This window comes from Gorilla gorilla, chromosome 10 (genome assembly GCF_029281585.2).
Source record: "Gorilla gorilla gorilla isolate KB3781 chromosome 10, NHGRI_mGorGor1-v2.1_pri, whole genome shotgun sequence".
In the NCBI taxonomy this organism is placed as follows: Eukaryota; Metazoa; Chordata; class Mammalia; order Primates; family Hominidae; genus Gorilla; species Gorilla gorilla.
The window spans coordinates 147,322,579-147,345,996 of NC_073234.2; the positions used below are offsets into that span (position 1 = coordinate 147,322,579).

The 23,418-nt window shown below is 61.7% G+C and overlaps 1 protein-coding gene across 2 annotated transcripts in view; it reads left to right on the plus strand.

The window, feature by feature from the left end:
* Window positions 1-23,418, plus strand: part of MMP17 (matrix metallopeptidase 17) — a 33,105-nt gene that overhangs the window by 4,053 nt on the left and 5,634 nt on the right. Inside the window, exons 1-8 of one of the 2 annotated variants that reach the window (XM_055357653.2) lie at window positions 1,833-2,087; window positions 13,102-13,234; window positions 13,519-13,648; window positions 15,402-15,685; window positions 16,453-16,629; window positions 18,833-18,917; window positions 19,937-20,019; window positions 20,116-20,268. In XM_055357653.2, coding sequence (XP_055213628.2) covers window positions 1,929-2,087; window positions 13,102-13,234; window positions 13,519-13,648; window positions 15,402-15,685; window positions 16,453-16,629; window positions 18,833-18,917; window positions 19,937-20,019; window positions 20,116-20,268 — 1,204 coding nt within the window. In that variant the 5' untranslated portion in view covers window positions 1,833-1,928. Of the gene's footprint in view, window positions 1-1,832; window positions 2,088-13,101; window positions 13,235-13,518; window positions 13,649-15,401; window positions 15,686-16,452; window positions 16,630-18,832; window positions 18,918-19,936; window positions 20,020-20,115; window positions 20,269-23,418 lie in introns of those variants that run through there. The other variant, XM_055357655.2, reaches the window with a different exon arrangement.

A 23,418-nucleotide genomic window follows, 5' to 3' on the forward strand; every position in this document is an offset into this window, starting at 1 on the left:
TTCAGCTCACTTCCCTGCCCCTGGCCCCACGATCAGTTCCTGACCCAGAATCCAGAGAGAGGTGGCCTTGGGACCATTGGTTGAGAAAGAGTCTGTCTCTGGCTGGGCCTGCTGAGCGGGAAGGATGCACGGGAGCTGCCCTAGGCCGTCTTTGCCCCACACAGAGATGGACTGAGAAGAAACCGCGTTCTGACGCTGTTGCTGTGAGACTTGGTCCAGCCCTGCCTGACTCTGGCACACACTAGGACGCCACCGTTTCCTGAGCCCATACCCATACGCTTCCTTTCCTTGACTACAGCCGCTTTGGCTGGGTCTCTGCTCTGGAAACCAGGTTGTCCTGAGGCACTTGGTCAAAATCCCGGATGAGGCCAGGTGCGGTGGCTCACGCCTGTAATCCCAGCACTTTGGGAGGCCAAGGCGGGCTGATCACCTGAAGTCAGGAGTTCAAGACCAGCCTGGCCAACATGGTGAAACCCCGTCTCTACTAAAAATACAAAAATTAGCTGGGCACGGTTGTGCACACTTGAAATCCCATCTACTCAGGAGGCTGAGACAGGAGAATCATTTGAATTTAGGAAGCGGAAGTTACAGTGAGCCGAGATCGTGCCACTGCACTCCAGCCTGGGCAACAGAGCAAAAAAAGAAAAAAAAAAAGAAAAAACAATCCGGGATGTCCTGTGAAAGTCCCCGCCTCCTACAGGTGATCCCATCAGTCCGAACCAAGGTCATCTGAAGCAGGTGTGGAATCACCCTGTTCAGACCAGGCCAGGGAGGCTCTGAGGGCAGCAGGGACAGGATGGGCCAGAGTACCCAGGGAAGCTTGGGGGAGCGGGGGGTCGGCCCTCACAGGAGGGGAGGGGCACCACTTCCCTGAGACTGGTTCTGGTAAAAGGGGCCGAGCCTCAGTTTCCCTGTCCGTAGAATGAGACCTCAGTCCTGACAGTACCAGCTGCGATTTGGGGTGGTGGAGCAGGAGGGCCTGGGAAGGAGGGGAAGCTATGCTGTCCTGCACGAGGAGAAGCTGAATAAAGGCAAGGGTTACCCTTGAACCTCACCCCCTGCCCTCTCCCAAGATCTCCCACTCGGGGGGCAGCCTGTACGCAACTTGCACGAGTTCAATCCACACCAGCGCCTGCTCGGGCTCTGACCCTGGCTCTGCCGCTTGCCCGCTCCAGGACCTCCCATAAGTTACTTCATTTCTTTGGGCCTCAGTTTCTTTGTCTGCGAAATGGAAATCATAGTTTTCATCTCATAAAGGTTGTAAGTAAATGAAATTATTTATGTAACTCCTGGGCATGTGCCAGGCACACGCTGCGCTCCAACAAACATTACAAGTTAACATTCTCGCTCCCAGGCCCGCAGGGACTGCAGAGCCTCTGCCGAGGACCCCAGCCCCCCCAACACCCGCCCTCGCCCTCCAGTCCCCCGCGCCCCCCAAGCCCCACCCTCCCTCTCCCGCGGTCCGCGGGCTCCACCAAGCGCCCACCTGCTGCGCTGCGGCGGCGGCTCCGGGACCTGAACCCGGGTCTGAACCCAGGCCTCGGCGCCGTTGGGGGGTGGACCCGGGAGCGCGGCCGGAGAGCGGAGTCAGGGTCAGCTCCCCGCAGGTGCCCCGACCCCCGCCTCCGCGCCCATCCCGCGCGTCCCCGCCGCCCCAAAAGCGTCCTAAGACACCCGGGGAAACGCCTTCCCGGTGATGCCGCGGACCCAGTCCCGTCGCGGACACGGCGGGGCGGGCCGGGGGTGGCAGCGTCCGAGGCGGCGCGGGCCCTTTAAGGCGGCCGGCCTCGTTAGCATACATTTGCATGGCCCCGCCCCGCCGCTTGAGGCTGCCGCGCGGGGCTCAGTCCGGCGGGGGCGCCGGGCTGCGGAACGCGAAGCGGAGGGCGCGGGACCCTGCACGCCGCCCGCGGGCCCATGTGAGCGCCATGCGGCGCCGCGCAGCCCGGGAACCCGGCCCGCCGCCCCCAGGGCCCGGACTCTCGCGGCTGCCGCTGCCGCTGCTGCTGCTGCTGGCGCTGGGGACCCGCGGGGGCTGCGCCGCGCCCGCACCCGCGCCGCGCGCCGAGGACCTCAGCCTGGGAGTGGTGAGCGCGCGGCCGAGGGCGCGGGCGGGACGGGCGCGGAGCTCCTGGGCCGGAGCCGGGGGTCTCCGCGGGCCGGGTGGCGGGGACCGGGAAGACCCCAGCAGTGCACGTCGGCGTCGCGCGGGAGCCCTGGCGCCCTGGACCCATTTCCTGGGTGGGGAGACTGAGGCAGGGACGCGGGCTGAGCGGCCGGGCGAGCGCACGCGAGTCCTGGGGAGGCGCCGGCTGCCGTCCCGGCTCCGTGCGCTGGGAGCGCGCCGCAGCCGCAGGAGCCCGTGGAGTTGTGAGGGGGTCGCCCACCCGGAGCCCGGGTCGCCGGCTTGCAGCAGCCCCAGAGCAGCCGGGGTGGGCGAGAGCAGGCATCGCGGCCGCCCCGAGCTCTGCGCGCTGCGTGCTTTCCGGGTGGGAGTGGCGGGGGCAGGAGCACGCACCCACAAAGCGAGGAAGGGCAGGGGCTACGGAGTGGGGGCACCCCGAAAGCCTTGAGCCCCCGAGTTTGCTCGGTTGAGGGTGTTGGGGGCACAGGGATGCCGGCCCCCAGCTCCCCACTGGGCAAGGACCTGGCCCTCAGCCTCCTTCCCCTCCACCCCAGGTCGGCCAGGCTGGCTCTGCCTTGCCCTGGTACAGTGCTGAGCCGGGGGCGCGGGGAGAGCCTTCCTCACTCCACACCCAGTAGCTGTCCCCAGCTCAGCTTAGAAACCCTGCCTGGGGGCAGCGACGTGGCCTCTTCCTACAGCCCCCTTCCCTGTTCCGCAGCCGGGGCTCGCGTCTCCTGTGGACCCGGAAGATTTAGAGCACACGTCGTGGGGTCAGCGCCCCCCCGCTGGGGCCGCCGGGTGAACTCCGGCTGGGTTCGTTGGTTCCTTCTGAGGCTCCTGCCCCACCGCTGCCTTCAATGGACTCCTACCCAGGGAGTCGGGCCAGGAGCTGAGGCCTCCCCGCCCCGCACAAGTACTCGGCCTGGCCCTCGTCCGCGGACAGTCTCCCATTGGGGTCCTGGCAGGGCCCCTCGCCCAGCGCAGTGGACATTCAGGAGCTCCAAAACCTTGGGGTCCAAGCAAGTCAGCGCAGGTGTATTTCAGGCAGTCGAGGCATATGGAGGGGCCACTTGGGTGGCACCCGCAGCCCCTGTGGTTGGCAGGACTTGGCCAGGGGGTCTGGATAGGAAGCCGATTTGGCCACCGTTTGCCCCAGGACCCGAAGCCATCTGGGAGGGTGCTGGCCACTGTCCCTGCTGCCCGCGTCCAGGTGCCTGCAGGTCCCCACAGTGGCTTCCTTCCAGCCAGGCAGCCTGTGAACTTGGGGTGCCCCCCCTCCACCTCCTCAAGACCCTTTTGTAGGTGGGGATCTCCCGGATCCCCCACTGAGAATCACGCCCTGGGGGCCTGGGGTCTCCAGCTCTGGAGGGAGGTGAACCCAGGCCCGCCTTCCAGGTCCGAGGGTGTCGCAGAAGGGGCCGGGGCAATGCCAGGGAAGGACTCAAGGTGGGGCCCACACACTCAGGAGGATGGACCCCCGGCCGAGCCATGTTGGCTGATCAGACCCAGTGCGGTTTGGAAGTTTCTCGTCACCCACCTGCCCCCCTGCCCGGAGAGAGTGGATCAGGCGCCCTCCTCTCGGCTGGTACCTGCGCCTCGGTCTCTCCTGGCACCCCGGGGGTCACCCGCCCCGCGCCCTGCGACAGCACCGAGCGGAGGATGTGGCTTCCCAGCCTGGCCGGGGGCAGTGAGTGGGGCCCCGGTGTCCAGCCGGAGAGGGAGGACGCTGCGGGCAGCCCCCTGCCTGGAGCCCCCTCCGGGTCCGGCCCGGCCTGGCGTGGAGCCTCCGTCCTGCCGCGGCTTCCTGCTCACACTGGCGGTGCGGGGCGTCCTCTGCTGGCCCTCGGGGGAACCGCGGGCCGAGCTCAGGCCCAGGGGCGGGCGGCTTCCCCGCGGGGAGGGACGAGGAGGCCGGGATCTGGGCGGGAGCGGGGACTCCTCCTCCACCCGCTCTCCAGAGGCCCTCCCGGAGCGGACTGATATTCAGGTCTGGGCGCCAGGGACGAGAAGGGCTCCTTTGTCTCAGAGCTGCAGACAGAGCTGCACCCAGCAGGGCTGGAGCCGGGGCTGGAGGGGAGGGCCCGCCCCGGAGCGCCCCCCATATGCACGTGAACAAGGCCGGGATTCAGGCGGCTGGGCTGCGGAGCCGGGCTTTCAGGAGCCCTCGGCGGGGACAAAAGAGCGCACTGTCCCCCCGGGGTCCTTGGCGGGGCTGCTTGTCCTTGTGGGCCTGAGTTTTTTGTCTTCCTGTGTTTTGAGTACGACATACAGCGAGCAGCCCAGGGTCTCCACAGGCGTCCGCCTCCCTCCCGCCCCTGGTTCCTGGGCACGGATGGGACGCGGCTCTCGGTGCCTTATTTTTGCACGGTGGCACCGTGGGCCGTGCGATTGCAGCTTCGCACGCTATCTGGAGTGTCTGTGCCGGAGCCGCGTCTATTCACCTGGTTAAGCCAGGCTCGGCCTGCAGCCTGCTTCTGGCCAGAACTTCCCGGACTCGCGGCGAGAGTGTCTCGGGATCTGGGTCCTGGGTGGCAGTTGTGTGGTGGCAGATTTTGACAAACTGCTCTAAAGTTTCTGCTCCATTTCTCCTCTCGGCAGCACAGCCTGTGGCTGTCATCACCGCGCCCACGGCACAGTGGCAGCTCCCTTGATCTTCTGTAGGAGGTGGGGTGGGGCGGGGCAGGTGGGGGGTATTGCTGAGGTTGTGGGATGCTGGGCCAAATGGTGCCAGGTGGCAGCCGCCCTCCATGTCCTGGCTTCTGCCGGTGGCCTCTGGGTTCCTGGCCCTCAGGACCTTGTCATCGCCCTGGCTGGGGCCAGGGTGTCCCTTCTCACCCTGCAGCTGCTCCCAGAGCTTCAGGCGAGCACCCCCAGCCAAAACCAAGACAGGCAGGAGGGTTAGACCACGGCCTGATTTCGCCCTGAGAGACGTCTGAGTGTCCCTTGCTCCTCGGTCCCCTTCTGACAGCCGTCTTCATGGCTCCGGGGATGTTGTTTCCCTTGGACGTGGGCTTTGCGACCCAACTAAGTGCCGGGCCTCAGTCTCCCTGTCTGCCCAGTGGGGCCAGTGAGGACAGGCTGCTGTGCGATCAGCGGAGGTGCTTCTGATGGTTCAGGGACAGGAAGGGGGAAGGCTGGAGAGGATCTCATGGGGAGGGGAAGGGGGAAGGCTGGAGAGGATCGGGGGGGGACCGGAAGGGGTAAGGCTGGAGAGGATCTGGGGGGAGACGGGAAGGGGGAAGGCTGGAGAGGATCTGGGGGGGGAAGGGAAGGGGGAAGGCTGGAGAGGATCTGGGGGGGGAAGGGAAGGGGGAAGGCTGGAGAGGATCTGGGGGGGAAGGGAAGGGGGAAGGCTGGAGAGGATCGGGGGGGGACGGGAAGGGGGAAGGCTGGAGAGGATCTGGGGGGGAGGGGAAGGGGGAAGGCTGGAGAGGATCTGGGGGGGAAGGGAAGGGGGAAGGCTGGAGAGGATCTGGGGGGGTGGGAAGGGGGAAGGCTGGAGAGGATGGGGAGGGGGACGGGAAGGGGGAAGGCTGGAGAGGATCTGGGGGTGACGGGAAGGGGGAAGGCTGGAGAGGATCTGGGGGGAGACGGGAAGGGGGAAGGCTGGAGAGGATCTGGGGGGGAAGGGAAGGGGGAAGGCTGGAGAGGATGGGGAGGGGGACGGGAAGGGGGAAGGCTGGAGAGGATCTGGGGGTGACGGGAAGGGGGAAGGCTGGAGAGGATCTGGGGGGAGACGGGAAGGGGGAAGGCTGGAGAGGATCTGGGGGGGACGGGAAGGGGGAAGGCTGGAGAGGATGGGGAGGGGGACGGGAAGGGGGAAGGCTGGAGAGGATCTGGGGGGGAGGGGAAGGGGGAAGGCTGGAGAGGATCTGGGGGGGACGGGAAGGGGGAAGGCTGGAGAGGATCTGGGGGGGACGGGAAGGGGGAAGGCTGGAGAGGATGGGGAGGGGGACGGGAAGGGGGAAGGCTGGAGAGGATCTGGGGGGGACGGGAAGGGGGAAGGCTGGAGAGGATCGGGGGGGGACCGGAAGGGGTAAGGCTGGAGAGGATCTGGGGGGAGACGGGAAGGGGGAAGGCTGGAGAGGATCTGGGGGGGACGGGAAGGGGGAAGGCTGGAGAGGATGGGGAGGGGGACGGGAAGGGGGAAGGCTGGAGAGGATCTGGGGGGGAGGGGAAGGGGGAAGGCTGGAGAGGATCTGGGGGGGACGGGAAGGGGGAAGGCTGGAGAGGATCTGGGGGGGACGGGAAGGGGGAAGGCTGGAGAGGATCTGGGGGGGAAGGGAAGGGGGAAGGCTGGAGAGGATCTGGGGGGGGACGGGAAGGGGGAAGGCTGGAGAGGATCTGGGGGGGAGACGGGAAGGGGGAAGGCTGGAGAGGATCTGGGGGGGAAGGGAAGGGGGAAGGCTGGAGAGGATCTGGGGGGGGACGGGAAGGGGAAGGCTGGAGAGGATCTGGGGGGGAAGGGAAGGGGGAAGGCTGGAGAGGATCTGGGGGGGACGGGAAGGGGGAAGGCTGGAGAGGATCCGGGAGGGGGACGGGAAGGGGGAAGGCTGGAGAGGATCTGAGGGGGGGACGGGAAGGGGGAAGGCTGGAGAGGATCCGGGAGGGGGACGGGAAGGGGGAAGGCTGGAGAGGATCTGAGGGGGGGACGGGAAGGGGGAAGGCTGGAGAGGATCCGGGAGGGGGACAGGAAGGGGGAAGGCTGGAGAGGATCTCATGGGGAGGGGAAGGGGGAAGGCTGGAGAGGATCTGGGGGGGAAGAGAAGGGGGAAGGCTGGAGAGGATCTGGGGGGGAAGGGAAGGGGGAAGGCTGGAGAGGATCTGGGGGGGACAGGAAGGGGGAAGGCTGGAGAGGATCCGGGAGGGGGACAGGAAGGGGGAAGGCTGGAGAGGATCTGGGGGGGACGGGAAGGGGGAAGGCTGGAGAGGATCTGGGGGGGAAGGGAAGGGGGAAGGCTGGAGAGGATCTGGGGGGGGACGGGAAGGAGGAAGGCTGGAGAGGATCCGGGAGGGGGACAGGAAGGGGGAAGGCTGGAGAGGATCTGGGGGGGGACGGGAAGGGGGAAGGCTGGAGAGGATCTGGGGGGGGACGGGAAGGAGGAAGGCTGGAGAGGATCTGGGGGCACGCAGGGTGTTCCCTGACAGTGTCTTCCTGGGGGTTCCAGGGGCCCTTTGCGCATGCGTGAGTTTGCCTCCTTGTTGGCAGCAGATCCGGTGGGACACTTGCCCTGGCTGTGGATGCAGGGCAGGTGTCAGACGCATGCAGGGCGGCATTTCTGTCACACAGTGGCTGGGAGCCTCCTGGGCACCCGCCTCTGGGATTCGGGCCCTCCTGGGCACTGTCTGAGTGGGACAGGACGGCAGGGACAGGACGGGGTGTGGAGCCTGGCTTCCCCTGTGGACCCTGCAGTAATAAGCAAGTCCCCTCCTCATGTTGGCCCCAAGGGCTCCACGCGACCTGACCCACCTCCTTCTCCGTCCCGCCCCCTGACTCTGTCCCACCGGCTCCTCTGCGCTGTGTGTTTTCCCTGCCAAAGGGCCTTTGCACTTGCTGTCCCCACCACCGTGAGCATGTGAGCACCGCCCCACGCATCACCTGGACAGCTCCTTCCGTGTCCCCCGGGATGTTCCCTGAGCACCCATTTCATCAGCCCTCCAGCCCGTCCCTCACCCCCACACAGCACAGTGGTCACAGGTGGAGACCCGGAAGCCAACAGCCTGGGCTGAGCTGAGGATACATGTCCGAACTCCCTGTGCCTCCGTGTTCTCATCTGTAAACTGGGAGTAATAAGAACACCCACTTCATAAGGTTAACCCTCAGTTGCCTGTGAGCACCTGCTTTGTGCCAGGCACCCTCCAGCACGGACCACCCCCAGCCTTGCAGTGCCTGAGGGACGTGGGCACGAATGACGTGGGCATGGTTGGGTAGTGCTGGATAACTGTTGGCTGTTAGGATTGAATAGAGCAGTTATTACTGTTCAGGACATAATGACCGCCTGAGACGCGTGTATGTGTTCAGGTGTTTGCTATTTATCCTCCTCACAATCCCGTCCTCCCCTGTGGGCAGTGGGATGGGGTCCTGTGGCCTCAGTCTCTCCCCAGTTGCTCAGACAGACGGATTCAGGGGATCTGGCAGTGTCCCTGCGGAAGAGGCTGGAGCAAGGGGGTCACTCCAACCGAGGGTCAGCCCCCAGAGGAGGCCGGTGCAGGGGAACCCCACATGGCTGAGTGGGTCAGACGTGGTTGCTGGGACCACACCACGGCTCCATCACTGACCGTGTGCTGTGTGACCGTGGACAGGTTATCCACACTCTCTGAGCCTTAGTTTTCTCATCTGTAAAATGGGGCTGATGACACCTGCTCTCCCTGCCCCCAGGCCCCATGCAGGTTGGGTCACAGATGAGTATGGGGGTCGGGCCCTCATTCATCTGCAGGGGCCAGGCCCAGGCGCCACCACCACGGCACAGCAGGGCCACACATGCACCCGCCAGCCAGGGTGCCCTGGGCGGGAGGGGCCGTTACAACCAATCAGTGCAACCCAAAGCCCGGGGACGGGGGCTGCACTCCATAAACTCCCTAAAAACCATAAATTCCCTAAAAACCGTCAAAGGGAATTCTGTGCTGTGTGCATTACGCCCTCTTAAGGCTGGAAACAGATACGCATTGTGTCAGACAACAAGCATGGCTGAACGGTGAATCCAGAGTGGGCCTGGGCAGCTGCCTGCATCTGCGTCAGAGTCAGGGGCTGTGGGTGCCCACTTCCTGCCTGTGCCCCCTGGGGCAGGGCTCTGCCTCTGGCCTCTGTGTCCCCATCTTTGGTAATGGCCCAGCCCATGGGAGGAGCAGGAGAGCGGCCGCCTCTCCTAGGCGGCTCCAGAAATTAGCATCAGCCAGAGGGTGGCTGCCGTGGGTTGGGGCTCCCTGGAGCTCCTGGCAGCCCCCTCCCGCCTCCTCCCTCCTCCCGGCAGCCCCTCCCCCTCCCCAGTGGCCTTCTGGAAGGTTCACCCTGCTGCTGCTGCAGCACCCGCCTGCTACAGCCTCTGTTGCCCTGGAGACAGCGGTCTCCGTGGCGACAGCAGAGGGAGGACCAGGCAGCGGGTGGGCGTGGAGGGGGGCAGGTAGCAGGTTCCCAGGATCAGACGCCCCCCTGCCTGCGTGGGATCCACAGGCTCTGTAGGTACTGGGGGCAGGGAGGGGGACACCTGGAGCGGGGAGTCTGGGCCCCCACCCCAGCGGCCATCCTACAGCTGGCATCCCCCTACCCACTGTGGGTGGGAGTGGGTCAGGGTAGAGGCCTGGCGGGAGAGGAGGGGCGGGGAGGGGCCGCCACATTTGCCCTGAGCTGCTGGCTGCGGTGGGGGGGTTTGCCCCAGGACTGTGCTCCAGGCCTGGTTAACCCCTACTCCCCTTAGCTAACAAGCCCACCTTGCCGCCACCGCCACCCCGTTAGCCTGGGTCAACATTTCCAAGCCCTAGCCAGGAATCAGCCGCCCCCTCCCAGATGGACCTGAGCTGCCTGGTGAGCTGCTTGCCGCCTCTTCCCTGCAGGCTCAGGCCTCCCCACAGCCGCGCCTCCGCCCACACTGGGAGCACAGGACAGGTCAGGGCTGGGCGAGGGCGCCTCGTGGGCTCAGGAGGCCCCCTGGGGCAGGTGGCCACTTCTACCTGTGTCCACCCGAACGCTGGTGGCTCCCAAACCTGCAAGGCTTGTTCTGTCGGGGTGTCCCTGGCAAACTAGGAAGTGGTTCCCACCCTCTCACTCCGGCCCCCAAGACGGCCCCTCCCAGGATGCCTAGCCTGAGATTTGGGGCACAGCCCCCTGAGCACAAACTCGTGCTAGGTAGGAGGCACCCACCAGCCCTGCCCCACAGACCCACCACCCCCCAAGATTCGATGTCATTCTATGCTCAAATTCCAGTGCCTCTGGGGCCACAGGTGACAGTGCCTGTTTATCATGGGCGGGGCTGCCTGTCCCGGGCTGGTGCCGGGGCCCTGGTTCTATGAGTTGAAGCAGGCTGGCCGCTCACACCTGCAACTAAACCACCTGCTTCCAAACATTGGGCAACATTCCACAGCCACTGGGAGTGCTGCCTGACAGGCCTGGCTCCACTTTCCTGAAATGCATGTGGCCCCGTGGCCAGGCTGCCCAGCTCCCCGGGGACCAGAGTGGGGGGTGCCCCAAACCGCCACCGTGAACCCCACAGAGTAAATGGGCCGCTCAGTGCAGCTACCAGCCATGACCTCAGCTTATAGACGGGAAGGCTGGGGGGTGGGTTGTCCTCCCAAGGGGTCTCAGCACCTGCTGGCCCAACCCAGGCAGCAGCTGGCCTGGGTGGGAAAGGCACCTGCCTGTGTGGACCCTTCCCTGGTGAGGGGGCAGGGGGTCATCATCCAATATCATAGATGATGTGAGGAAACTCCAGAGTGCTTTCTGGAGGAGGTGACAGGCTATTGTAACCATGAGGCACAGTGGCCCTGTTGAGCTGTGATCTTAACAAAGGACTAAAAAGTGCAGAATGTGCTGATGGGCATCTCCAGCACCTACAGCGGTGACTGGTCATGGGACACCCTCAGTAAACCCTGCAGGTGTACGGTAGTGTGGGGCCGGACGCTCGGGGCGAAAGAGCCCCACATCCTGTCAGTAAACCCTGCGGGTGCACGGTAGTGTGGGGCCGGATGCTCGGGGTGAAAGATCCCCACACCCTGTCAGTAAACCCTGCGGGTGCACAGTAGTGTGGGGCTGGACGCTCAGGGCCAAAGATCCCCACACCCTGGAGGTCAGGGCGGAAGTAGGAGGCCAGCTTGTCAAGGCCAAGGCTGTCACCCCCAAGGCCCCTCCAGACAAGCTGCCCACCCCAGTCATGAACGTCCACTTTGACGTCCTGTCGTGCCTATAGCTTTGGAGGGGCCCCCAGTTCTGTACACACTCTTGGCTTCCCCAAGGGGCTGAGGGGCTGGGCTGGGTCAGTAGGGTTTGGAAAGGCGGTAAAGGCACAGAGGGGGGCCCCGGGAAGGACTCAGTGCTTCCTGGAAGGGGGATCTCGGGGTGTGCAGATCCCATGTAGTGTCTTGTGAGGCCCCTCCTGGCCAGCACAGCCTGTTGCTGATGCCCCTGGGACTTCCGGGATGGTGGCGCCTCATTCCTCTGAGCACTGCCTGCTGGTGGGCAGGAGGGTTGGCCAGGACCACCCCATCACCAGCTCCTGCAGACCAGAACCTGGGGGCCCAGCAGGTGGCATAAATGAGTCACAAGCATTTTCTTTTTTCTTTTTCCTTTTTTTTTTTTTTAGGATTTCTTTAAAAAGTTATGTTTTTTTCATTTATGCATTTTTTTAGGTTAAGCCACATGAAACTACTAGTATTTATTTTAAATCAGAAATGGTCAAAAATGGGCACTTTCATATGATTTGGCCAATGAATACATGAGAGGTGGTAAATAATAATAGCGATTCACAAGCATTTTCTAAATGTCCAGAGAAAAAAAAAAGACAGGTTTGCAGATAGGGCAGAGCCCCCAGCACATCACCCATGGCTTGTACCTTTCTGGAGCCCGCCTCACCCCTGCTGTGGTTCCCTGGGCTGGCGAGTATCCACAGGGCAGAGCAGCAGCTTCATGGCAGCCTGCAAGTGGGCACAGGCGCCATTTGGCGGTTGAACAAACTGAAGCTAGGGGTGGAGGTAGCCCCCACAGATGGCACCCAGGCCCGCCATCCCCAGGTCCCCACGATGGCATCCAGGCCCCCCTGTCCCCAGGGCCCCTCCAGGGTAGCAGAGATGACTGGAGCATGGGGCCAGGGCTTGATTTATGCCCAGGTTAAAGGGCTGCCCTCATTCCTGCTCCTACTCAGCTCCGGTGTGGGTAGCCTCGCACCCACCCCAGTGGGCCCTTCAGGGCAGTGCTGTCCCCTGCGCCAGGTGCTGGTGTGAACATTTTCCACATCCTGGCTCACGTCCTCATCACCAGCCTGCCAAGGACTCTGAGGAAGGAGCCCAGAGGGGTGGACTGCCTTGCCCCAGGCACACAGCGGGGAGGTGGCTGAGTGGGATTTGAACCTAGGCAGCCTGGCTGGAACCTGGCTTTTGTTTCTGAGACAGGGTCTCGCTCTGTTGCAGACACAACCTTCAACTCCTGTGCTCAAACGATCCTCCCGCCTCAGCCTCCCAGAGTGCTGGGATCTCAGGCGTGAGCCACAGCACCGGCCAAGCCTGGGCTCTTATCTCCCCCATGAATGTACAGCAAGGCCCAGTTCCTCAAACTGGGGTCTGAGCCACAGCCTTTCTCAGCTGGGGTCCCGGACCTTGGGTGCTAGACTTCCCTGTCACAAGTCAGCTGAGAGCCTGCATTTGACGCTGGCCACATTTAAGAGCCTTTTGAAGGTTCCCTAGCATTTTGCGGTCTCAGGAGGCATGGGGTGGGGCAGGGTTGCCATGAGTGGTTGTACAGGTCGTGCATGGCACAAGCTCACACCATCTAAGGGACATCAGATTGATTTATTTATTCATTTTTTAGACGGAGTCTTGCTCTGTCGCCCAGGCTGGAGTGCAGTGGCGCGATCTCGGCTCACTGCAAGCTCTGCCTCTGGGTTCCCACCACTCTCCTGCCTCAGCCTCCCGAGTAGCTGGGACTACAAGACACCTGCCACCACACCCGGCTAATTTTTTGTATTTTTAGTAGAGACGGGGTTTCACCATGTTAGCTAGGATGGTCTCCATCTCCTGACCTCGTGATATGCCTGCCTCGGCCTCCCAAACTGCTGCGATTACAGGCGTGAGCCACAGCACCCGGCCAGGGACATCAGGTTTATTAAGACACTTTTCCGGCAGCTGCCCAGGGAAGAGACAAGAGGTGCCTTGTGGGCAGATAGGGGGCTGGGAGGGGGCCTGCCCGGAAGCAGTGGTGGCCCGTGGCAGGCTTCTCATTGGGTAGGACCAGGCCCTCTGTTGCACCCCCTCACCCTGCTCTCTGCCCTCAGGAGTGGCTAAGCAGGTTCGGTTACCTGCCCCCGGCCGACCCCACAACAGGGCAGCTGCAGACGCAAGAGGAGCTGTCTAAGGCCATCACAGCCATGCAGCAGTTTGGTGGCCTGGAGGCCACCGGCATCCTGGGTCAGTTCTCCAGGGGGCAGCGGGAGCGCCGTGGCCCCCGTCAGGTCTGCGCCCATCGGCCATGCCCCCTCTGATCAGGCACCGTCCCGCCTTATGCTTGAATGAACCTGAGTCCTGGCCTGGTGTAGCTCAGAGCCTGGGGCTGGTCCCCCGAAGATGACGTGGGAGGAGGGGGCGGCTCGGAGGCTGGTGCCAGAGTCAGGGCTCCCGCCCTTGGGGATGCTCGGGATCCTAGGGTGGGGAGCGAGCTGGGCTAGGCTCTGAGCTCCATGCTTTCCCTGCAGACGAGGCCACCCTGGCCCTGATGAAAACCCCGCGCTGCTCCCTGCCAGACCTCCCTGTCCTGACCCAGGCTCGCAGGAGACGCCAGGCTCCAGCCCCCACCAAGTGGAACAAGAGGAACCTGTCGTGGAGGTGGGTGCGTGGCCAGGGTGAGGAGCGGGGCCTCCGTGGAGGTGGGCGCGTGGCCAGGGTGAGGAACGGGGTCTCCGTGGAGGTGGGCACATGGCCAGGGTGGGGAACGGGGTCTCCGTGGAGGCGGGTGCGTGGCCAGGGTGAGGAGTGGGGCCCCCATGCCTCCGTGTCTGGGCCTGCTGTAGATATCCACAAACCAGGGTGCTTCAGACAGCAGCAGGAGCTCTCTCCCCACTCTGGAGGCCAGGAGTCCCTGCAAAGGAGTAGGCTGGATGGTGCCCTGGGGAGGTAGAGGGAGCATCTGTCCAGGGTTCTATCCAGCTGTGCAGTTGCTGGCAGCCCTCGATGGAATCACCAGCCTCTGCCTCTACCCTGCCCTGTCCGCGCGCAGCCTCCTCTCCCGTGTCTCCAGGATGCTCCTTGGATTTAGGGCCCGCCCTGATCCAGTGTGACCTCATGTCAACCCCTCATGACATCCACAAAGACCCTATTTCTTTTTTTTTTTTTTTTTGAGACAGGGTCTCACTTTGTCACCCAGGCTGGAGTGCAGTGGCGCAGTCACAGCTCACTGTGGCCCTGACATCCTGGGCTCAAGCAATCCTCCTGCCTCCGCCTCCCGAGTAGCTGGGACTGCAGGTGCATATGACCACACCCAGCTAATTTTTTTCTTTTTTTTGACACAGAGTCTCTTTCACCCAGGCTGGGGGGCGGTGTTGCAATCTTGGCTCACTACAACCTCTGTCTCCTGGGTTCAAGCAATTCTCCTGCCTCAGCCTCCCAAGTAGGTGGGATTACAGGCACGAGCCACCAGGCCCAACTAATTTTTTGTATTTTTACTAGAGACAGGGCCGGGCATGGTGGCTCACGCCTGTAATCATGGCACTTTGGGAGGCCAAGGCGGGCGGATCATTTGAGGTCAGGAGTTCGAGACCAGCTTGGCCAACATGGTGAGACCCCGTCTCTACTAAAAATACAAAAATTAGCTGGGTGTGGTGATGTGTGCCTGTAATCCCAGCTATTCGGGAGGCTGAGGCAGGAGAATCACTTGAACCTGGGAGGCGGAGGCTGCAGTAAGCCAAGATTGTGCCATGGCACTCCAGCCTGGGAAACATAGTGAAACTCTGTCTCAAAAAAAATAAAAATAAAATAGTAAAGACAGGGTTTTGCCATGTTGACCAGGCTGGTCTTGAACTCTTGAGCTCGAGCAATCTGCCCACCCTGGCCTCCCAAAGTGCTGGGGTTACAAGTGTGAGCCACCACACCCAGCCAACCCTATTTCCAAACCAGCTCGTATTTGAAGGTTCCGGATGGACGTGAATTTGGCGGGACACTATGTGACCCACACAGCTTCTGCTGTCCCCCGGAGTCAAAACTATCTCAGATGGGCCCTGGCTAGTGTGAGGGCTGGTGAACCGAGAGAGCCCCTTCAGTGGGGAGCAGGGGGATGGGGCAGACGGGACGCACCGTTGAGGGCCCTGGGGCTGATGGCTCCACGTGGGAGCTGACGTTTGCCTGTGGCCTGGGGGTCTCAGCCTGCCTGGGCTCTCATTTCCCTCCCTCCGTCGTCTATCCCAGTGAACTACTGGAACCGCCGTGAGTGCATCGGACGACTCCTGGCGTGGGGAGAAAGGCGGAAGATGGGGGAGACCCTCATAGGGGCACCCCCGGGCTGAGGAGGGGCGTTCAGGGAACCTCGGCCTGGGGCACGTGGCCTGTTCTCCGTGACTCACTCTGGGCTGACCCCTGCCTGCAGGGTCCGGACGTTCCCACGGGACTCACCACTGGGGCACGACACGGTGCGTGCACTCATGTACTACGCCCTCAAGGTCTGGAGCGACATTGCGCCCCTGAACTTCCACGAGGTGGCAGGCAGTGCCGCCGACATCCAGATCGACTTCTCCAAGGCCGACCATAACGATGGCTACCCCTTCGACGGCCCCGGCGGCACCGTGGCCCACGCCTTCTTCCCCGGCGACCACCACACCGCCGGGGACACCCACTTTGACGATGACGAGCCCTGGACCTTCCGCTCCTCGGGTGCGTCTGGGGAAGCCCTCAGGGCAGAGTCAGGAGCCCCAGCGGCCTGTGACGCTGAGGAGCAGCCATGGCCCCCCCATCCCCAACCCTGCGGCTGAAAACACACACAGCTGCTCCTGAGCACGGCTGGGCCTTTCCCACTAGGCCGATCTCACAGCATCTGTGCTCGGCCCGGCTGACCTCGCTGGGTGCTGGCCTGTCGGGCGGGGACACCGCTGGCTGAGCCGAGCTTGTCCTCATCACGTTCTCAGCACCTGACAGAGCAGGAGGCCTGCGAGGCCTCTGTGGCCCCGGCTCAGTGTCACTCCCGCTCAGTCCCGTTGTCTGCAGGAGTCTCAGCTCTGCAGAGGCTGTTCCGACCTCTGGACTGTGGCCTTGGGAACCATGCAGTCCTGGGAGCCCAGGCCTGTCTCGTGGGGCCAGGGGGCAGTGCCCACAGCATTGGGCCTCGGGTCATCCGACCGACACCTGGCCCCATGTAAGCCAGGCCCCAGGCACAAGGTGTTATCTGTGTGGCCTTATGCAGAAAAGGTTATCAGCCGCTCCATGAATGGTACAAAGACCCCAGGCCTGGGAAGCCCAGCAGGCCCCACAGAGCCCCCAGGGGAATCGCGTTAATTCCCAGTAACCCTGCAGAATCCCTCCGGCGCAGCCGGCATCGAGGCATCCCCATGGTCACCCCAGAGCATGGTGGGGGCCTGCTGGTCCCTCCCCGCGGGGACAGGGCCCTTCTTGCCCTTGGTTCACATGGCTCCCTGTGTCCCCAGATGCCCACGGGATGGACCTGTTTGCAGTGGCCGTCCACGAGTTTGGCCACGCCATTGGGTTGAGCCATGTGGCCGCTGCACACTCCATCATGCGGCCGTACTACCAGGGCCCGGTGGGTGACCCGCTGCGCTACGGGCTCCCCTACGAGGACAAGGTGCGCGTCTGGCAGCTGTACGGTGAGTGTCTCCCCAAAGCCAGACACAGGGCCCCTGGAAGAGGGGTCAGAAACCCCAGGCACCCCTGAGCAGAGCCCCCCAGGAGGGTTTGCTCTCCCCGCTGTTCCCTCCACGTATGGTGCCGTGCCAGCTGGGACGCTCTGGCCTGTCCACAGAGCCCACCCCTGACGTCCCCAGAGCCCCTAGATCAGAATTCCACCTCTGTGCCCTAGACACTGGTGGAGTTATGATAGGCAGGGTTGATGGTGTCCCAGGCCTGTGCAAATCACATTGCATGTCTTAAATAATATGATCTTTGTGGCCATATAAGGTAGGACTACTGTCCCCACTTTACAGATGAGAAAACTGAGGCACCCAGAGGTATGTAGATTGCCTGGGAAACCCAAGAGTAGCCAAGTCAGGCACCAGGGACCCCTCTGCTGGGTTCACATCAGGAAGTGAGGCAGAGTCCCTGTCCTGGGAGCTGGTGCCCCGGGGAGACAGCATACGTGCATCAGAGGCCGACGCGGTCACCTCACTTATACCCAGCCCCAGCTGCCCTCCACACCACCCACCACACCCTGCAGTAGTGCTGCCCCTGCCGCCCGGACCCTCCCGGCCTCAGCATCGTCCTTGCCGCTTCACATGCTCTGACATCCATGCATTGTTTCCACTGTAGTAAAATTCACATCCCATGCAATTCACCTTTTTGGCCGGATGCAGTGGCTCATACCTGTAATCCCAGCATTTTGGGAGGCCGAGGCGGGTGGATCACTTGAGGTCAGGAGTTTGAGACTAGCCTGGCCAACATGGTGAAACCCTGTCTCTACTAAAAATACAAAATTAGCCAGATATGGTAGCAGGTGCCTGTAATCCCAGCTACTCAGGAGGCTGAGGCAGGAGAATCACTTGAACCCGGGAGGCAGAGGTTGCAGTGAGCTGAGATCGCAGCACTGCACTCCAGCCTGGGTGGCAGAGTGAGACTGCCTCAAAAAAAAAAAAAGAAAGAAATTCACAATTTCAAGGTGTGTACTTCTATGTGTTCAGGACATTCACAAGGTTGTACAGATGCCACCTCTATCTGGTTCCAGAACTTTTTCATCACCCACTACCACCGAAGGAGACCCGACACCCATCCCATCCCCCCAGCCCCTGGCAACCCCTGACCTCCTTTCTTCATAGATGGGTCTCTAATGCAGCCATGCAACCTTTTGTGTCTGGCTCTTTTTTTTTTTTTTTTTTTTTTTTTGAGATGGAGTCTCACTCTGTCACCCAGGCTGGAGTGCAGTGGCGCGATCTCGGCTCACTGCAACCTCAGCCTCCCGAGTAGCTGGGACTACAGGTGACCGCCACCACGCCCGGCTAATTTTTTGTATTTTTTTTTTAGTAGAGACGGGGTTTCACTGTTAGCCAGGATGGTCTCAATCTCCTGACCTCGTGATCCACCCACCTCGGCCTCCCAAAGTGCTGGGATTATAGGCGTGAGCCACCGCACCCAGCCTCTTTTTTTTTTTTTTTTTAGAGATGGGGGTCTCACTACGTGGCCCAGGCTTGTCTCAAAACTCCTGGGCTCAAGTGATTCTCCTGACTCAGCCTCCTGAACAGCTGGGACTACAGGCATGCACTACCACACCTGGCTAATTTTTTGATTTTTTGTAGAAATGGGGTCTCACCATGTTGCCCAGGCTGGTCTCAAACTCCTGGGCTCAAGCAATTCTCTTGCCCTGGCCTCTGAAAGTGCTGGGAATACAGGCACGAACCACTGTGCCCGGCCCGGCTTCTTCCACTGAGCATAGCGTGTTCCAGGTTCACCCCGTGGTAGCACGGATTTGACCTGGATTTATTCTCATGGCTGAATAGTTTTGTCATCATGCAGCCTATAGCAGGCACTGGGTTGTCACCCCTGTTGGCTGCGGTGAACAGTGCTGTGAAGGCTGGTGTACGAGCTCCTGTGGGAACGCCTGTCTTCAGCTCTTTAGGGTGTACCCCGGGGTGGAATTGCAAGGCAGTGCCCACACACTGAGTGTTTAACTCGGCGAGGGGCCTGACTCCCACCTCGACATCAGCTCTGGGGGCAGCAGTCTCGCTGATCGCAGCTGCGCCCCCACAGAGCCTGTCTGCTGAGTGGCCTCGGTTTCATCCCTGGGATTCAGAAGGGCCGGTGAGATGTGGGGGGAGGCGGGCGTCGGGGGTTTGAGGCCGTCCTCCTCCTTGTCTCCCGCAGGTGTGCGGGAGTCTGTGTCTCCCACGGCGCAGCCCGAGGAGCCTCCCCTGCTGCCGGAGCCCCCAGACAACCGGTCCAGCGCCCCGTAAGCCCTGGGCCCACGCTCACCACCTGCTGGGGTCTGTCTGTCCTCATCCCTGTCCCATGCGACATTTGCCCCAAATCGTGGCTCAGAGTCCTGGGAAACGCACAGCTGTGTGGCCGACTGAGCCCCCGGTGACATTTTGTCTTTTCTTAAGCCCCATCTAATACTGGCCCTCCCCTGCCAGGGGTCCTGCACAGAAGTGAGAACTTCAGACAAGGTTTCCTCTCCCCCTCGTCCCTGTCAGCTACTGCCACGTGACAAGCAGCCCAGCTTGATGAATGTTTCATCAAGCCCATGGATTCCCAGCATCAGGAAGTCAGACAGGGCCTGCGAGTGTCTGGCCTGTGCCCCCAGCGGGAGGGATGTTCACTGCCTGGGCCCACATCTGGTGCCAGGGCTGGGCCCAACTGGGACGGCCACTGGGGCCGCTCCATGAGGCATGACCCTCCCACAGCAACTGGATTCCGAGTGAAGTTGCCTTGAGAGCTGGTATTGCCAGAGGCCGGTAGAAGCTGTGACCTTGTGTCACCCAGCCTCAGATGTCACAGGACCGTATGTGTAACCCTCCCGGTTAAAGCTGCGAAGGAGCCACGCTCTGTCGAGTCGTCTCTCGGTGGACATGCACCTTGTCCCTGACCTTCTGTCGCTACAGCCACGTCGCTGTGAACACGCTTCTTGTAGGACCGAATTCTAGGCCTGCGCTTGGGGTCCCGTGGCGTGGGTGTTTGGCACCCAGCCAGGCCCAGGGTGCTACACCAGTCTCCACCCCTGAGCTCCTGCCTTCCCTGCGGCTCCCTGGCGCTCTGTATGCTCAGAGCGTAGATCTTGGCCCCCGCCCGCTGAAGCAGTGGACAGGCACCCCCGTTTTAATTTGCCTTTAGCAGACCTCTAGGCAAGGATAGGGGCTCCCCACGAGGATGCCTGTCCCATGCTGCTCAGGTCAGGGGCTCTGCCGCAGGATGCCCAGTCCCACGCTGCTCAGGCCCCGCCTCCCAGCCCACCTGGCCCTCTCCCTGCAGGCCCAGGAAGGACGTGCCCCACAGATGCAGCACTCACTTTGACGCGGTGGCCCAGATCCGGGGTGAAGCTTTCTTCTTCAAAGGTACCTCCAGGGTTCCCGTGGCGGTTGGCTGAGGGGCATGGCCCACTCTGGGTGCAGACCCTCTCTGCAGCCCGGCCCTCCCCTCTGTGCCCCCAGGCAAGTACTTCTGGCGGCTGACGCGGGACCGGCACCTGGTGTCCCTGCAGCCGGCACAGATGCACCGCTTCTGGCGGGGCCTGCCGCTGCACCTGGACAGCGTGGACGCCGTGTACGAGCGCACCAGCGACCACAAGATCGTCTTCTTTAAAGGTGGGTGGGCCTCCCCGTCGCACTCCGGGCTTCCCGGGCCCTCTGTCCGCCTCATGGAGGGACGGAGGGGGTCCAGCCTGCGTGTAAGCCCTACGTCTGCCCAGAGGCCGGTCGAGCACAGAGCAGCTGGTTTGCTTGTGCACTCAACAGATGTACTCTGAGCACCTACTGTGTGCCCCGTCCTGAGGCAGCCGCTGCAGGCACACAGAGGGCAAAACAATGGAAAGCCCTGCCCTCGTTCTAGTCGGGCCACAGTCCACCCGCAAGTCAGGAGGAGCTGATGCCAGTGCCATTCGGTGTGGTCAGAAATGAAGGACAATGGGGAGAGGTCTCCTTAGGGAGATGGTGTACAAGCAGAAACTAGGGAACGGTGTTCCAGCCCGGGGAACGGCCATGCGAGGCAGGAGCAGTCCTGCCGAGTCCCAAGAACATCAAAGGGGCTGCAGCTGGAGCACCAGGGGCCTGGAGGAGGCTCGGGACAGAAGCGTGAGGGGCCGTGGCTGCTAGGGCCGGCCTGCCTCTCCCCGGTCGGCCCCTGTGCCCACCGTTCCAGGAACCACCTCGTGGCGGTGTTACAGGAAGCACTCCTTTTGCCTCCAAGTCTCCGTGAAGGGCAGGAAAGGGAGACAGTAGCAGGGGCAGGTGGGGGTGGCAGGGCTGCAGGACAGAGACCCTCATGCTGGGCTGAAACACCCGGAGTTTCCTTCACAGTCTGGAGGCCACAAGTCCGAAATCAAGGGGTAGGCAGGGTGGGTCCCCTCTGGAGGCTGTCCCAGGCCTCCCCCATATCCAGTGTCACCCTCAGCCACATCCCTCCTGCCACCGCCTCTGTCTTCACCAGGCCGTCTCCTCCTCCATCTCCGCGTCTTCTCTTAGAAGGAAGTCGGGCCTTGATTCAGGTCTCCTAGTCCTATTTGTTTTTTGTTTTTTGTTTTTTTGTTTTTTTTTTTGAGACAGAGTCTCACTCTGTTGCCCAGGCTGGAATGCAATGGTGTGATCTCAGCTCACTGCAACCTTCACCTCCCAGGTTGCAATTCTCCTGCCTCAGCCTCCCTAGTAGCTGGGATTATAAGGTGCCCGCCACCACTCCTGGCTAATTTTTGTATTTTTAGTGGAGACAGGGTTTCACCATGTTGGCCAGGCTGGTCTTGAACTCCTGACTTCAGGTGATCCACCCGCCTTGGTGTCCCAAAGTGCCAAGATTACAGATGTGAGCCACTGCACCCGGCCTGCCTAATCCCATCTTAACTCATCTTAACTAACACATCTGCAAAGACCCTCTTTCCAAGTAAGGTCACATCCTGAGATTCTGGGTGGATGTGAGTTTGGAGGACGTCATTCAATCCAATGTGGCAGCCACTCCCACAGTCACGGGCGGGACCCTGTTTCCTTGCCGAGGTAAAGGGTATTCTGTGTGTCTGTCAGGGGAACCACTTCCTGTAACTCCATCGCCTGCCCGGCCCTTAGCGTTTGACTCCGTCACCCCCGCCACTTGGGAGCCCTCAGGTGACTGTTCCCGGAAGCCTGATCCCTCCTGAAGGGACAGAGGCTGCAGCTACCTGGGAGGCTGAGGCAGGAGGACTGCCTGAGCCAGAAGGTCAAGGCTGCACTGCACCGTGATCGTGCACTACACTCCAGCCTGGGCGACAGAGCAAGACCTTGTCTGAAAAAAAAAAACCAAAATATCAGGCGCGGTGGCTCATGCCTGTAATCCCAGCATTTTGGGAGGCTGAGGCGGGCAGATTACAAGGTCAGGAAATCGAGACCATCCTGGTTAACACAGTGAAACCCCGTCTCTACTACAAAATACAAAAAATTTGCCGGGCATGGTGGCGGGCACCTGTTGTTCCAGCTACTCGGAAGGCTGAAGCAGGAGAATGGCGTGAACCTGGGAGGCAGAGTTTGCAGTGAGGTGAGATCACACCACTGGACTCCAGCCTGGGTGACAGAGCGAGACTCCGTCTCAAAAAAAAAAAAAAAATCCCCAAAGACAGTACCTGGACTAAAAAAGAAAAAAAAAATTACTTGCCAACCTCATGACCAATTGCTCCTAACCTCCCCGAGGCCACCTTGCCAAAGGCCCCAGGGTGCCCTGTAGAGCCTCCCCGAGCAGGATCCCATCACGTGCGGCTCCCCTGCCTTGCACACATTGGAAGTGTTCAGGCCGCTTCCCCCAGGTGGACCTGTCTGGCGTCTCCTCCAGATCAGGTTCTGGTTTTGCACATCTGGTAGGAATGCCACCGAGGGCATGTGTTCTGAGCCCCGAGCCGCCCTGCCTGGTGATGTTCCCTGTGGTCACCTGGATGAGGTGTGTCTGCAGGTTTCGCTACCATAAAGCCCCATTTCTGGTGTGAGGGGTCGGTCACCTGCCAGGAGAGACTTGAGAACATGCGGGTCTCTTGCCACAGGCCGTCTCACCCCTGCTCCCCCTCTGTCCCCTGTGTCGCCTGCCCCTGCCTGGTTTCCTACCAGGCGCATCTGTCCTGGTTCCTGCTCAGCCGTAGCAGGGCAGGGCCCATTGGTCCTCCCATCATCTCCTTAATCCCTCCCTCTATTTACAGACATCACAGCCCTTTCCAGTCTCCAGCAAAGGACTTTTTCTGGTCTTTTTATATTATTTTTATTTTTAATTTTATTTTACTGTATTTTTATGAGACAGAGTCTCACTCTATCACCCAGCCTGCAGCGCAGTGGTGTGATCTCGGCTCACTGCGGCCTCGACCTCCCAGGTTCAAGCAGTTCTCCTGCCTTAGGCTCCTGAGTAGCTGAGACTACAGGCACTCACCACCGTGCCTGGCAAATTTTTTGTATTTTTGGTAGAGACACGGTTCACCGTGTTGGTCAGGCTGATCTCAAACTCCCGACCTCAGGTGATCCACCCACCTTGGCCTCCGAAAGTGCTGGGATTACAGGCATGAGCCACCACTCCCGGTCTGGTTTTTTGGTCGTTTTAAATTGTGGGCGTGGTGAGCACACTTTACTATTTCAGCCATTTTGAAGCCACAGCTCAGTGGCATGAAGCACATTCACGTTGCTGTGCAGCTGTCACCTGCGTCCACCTCCAGAAGATTTCCACCTTCCCAAACGGAAACGCTGCCCCTGTGAAACACGGATGCCCCGCCCCTCCCCTGGGCACCCCCGCTCCGCTTG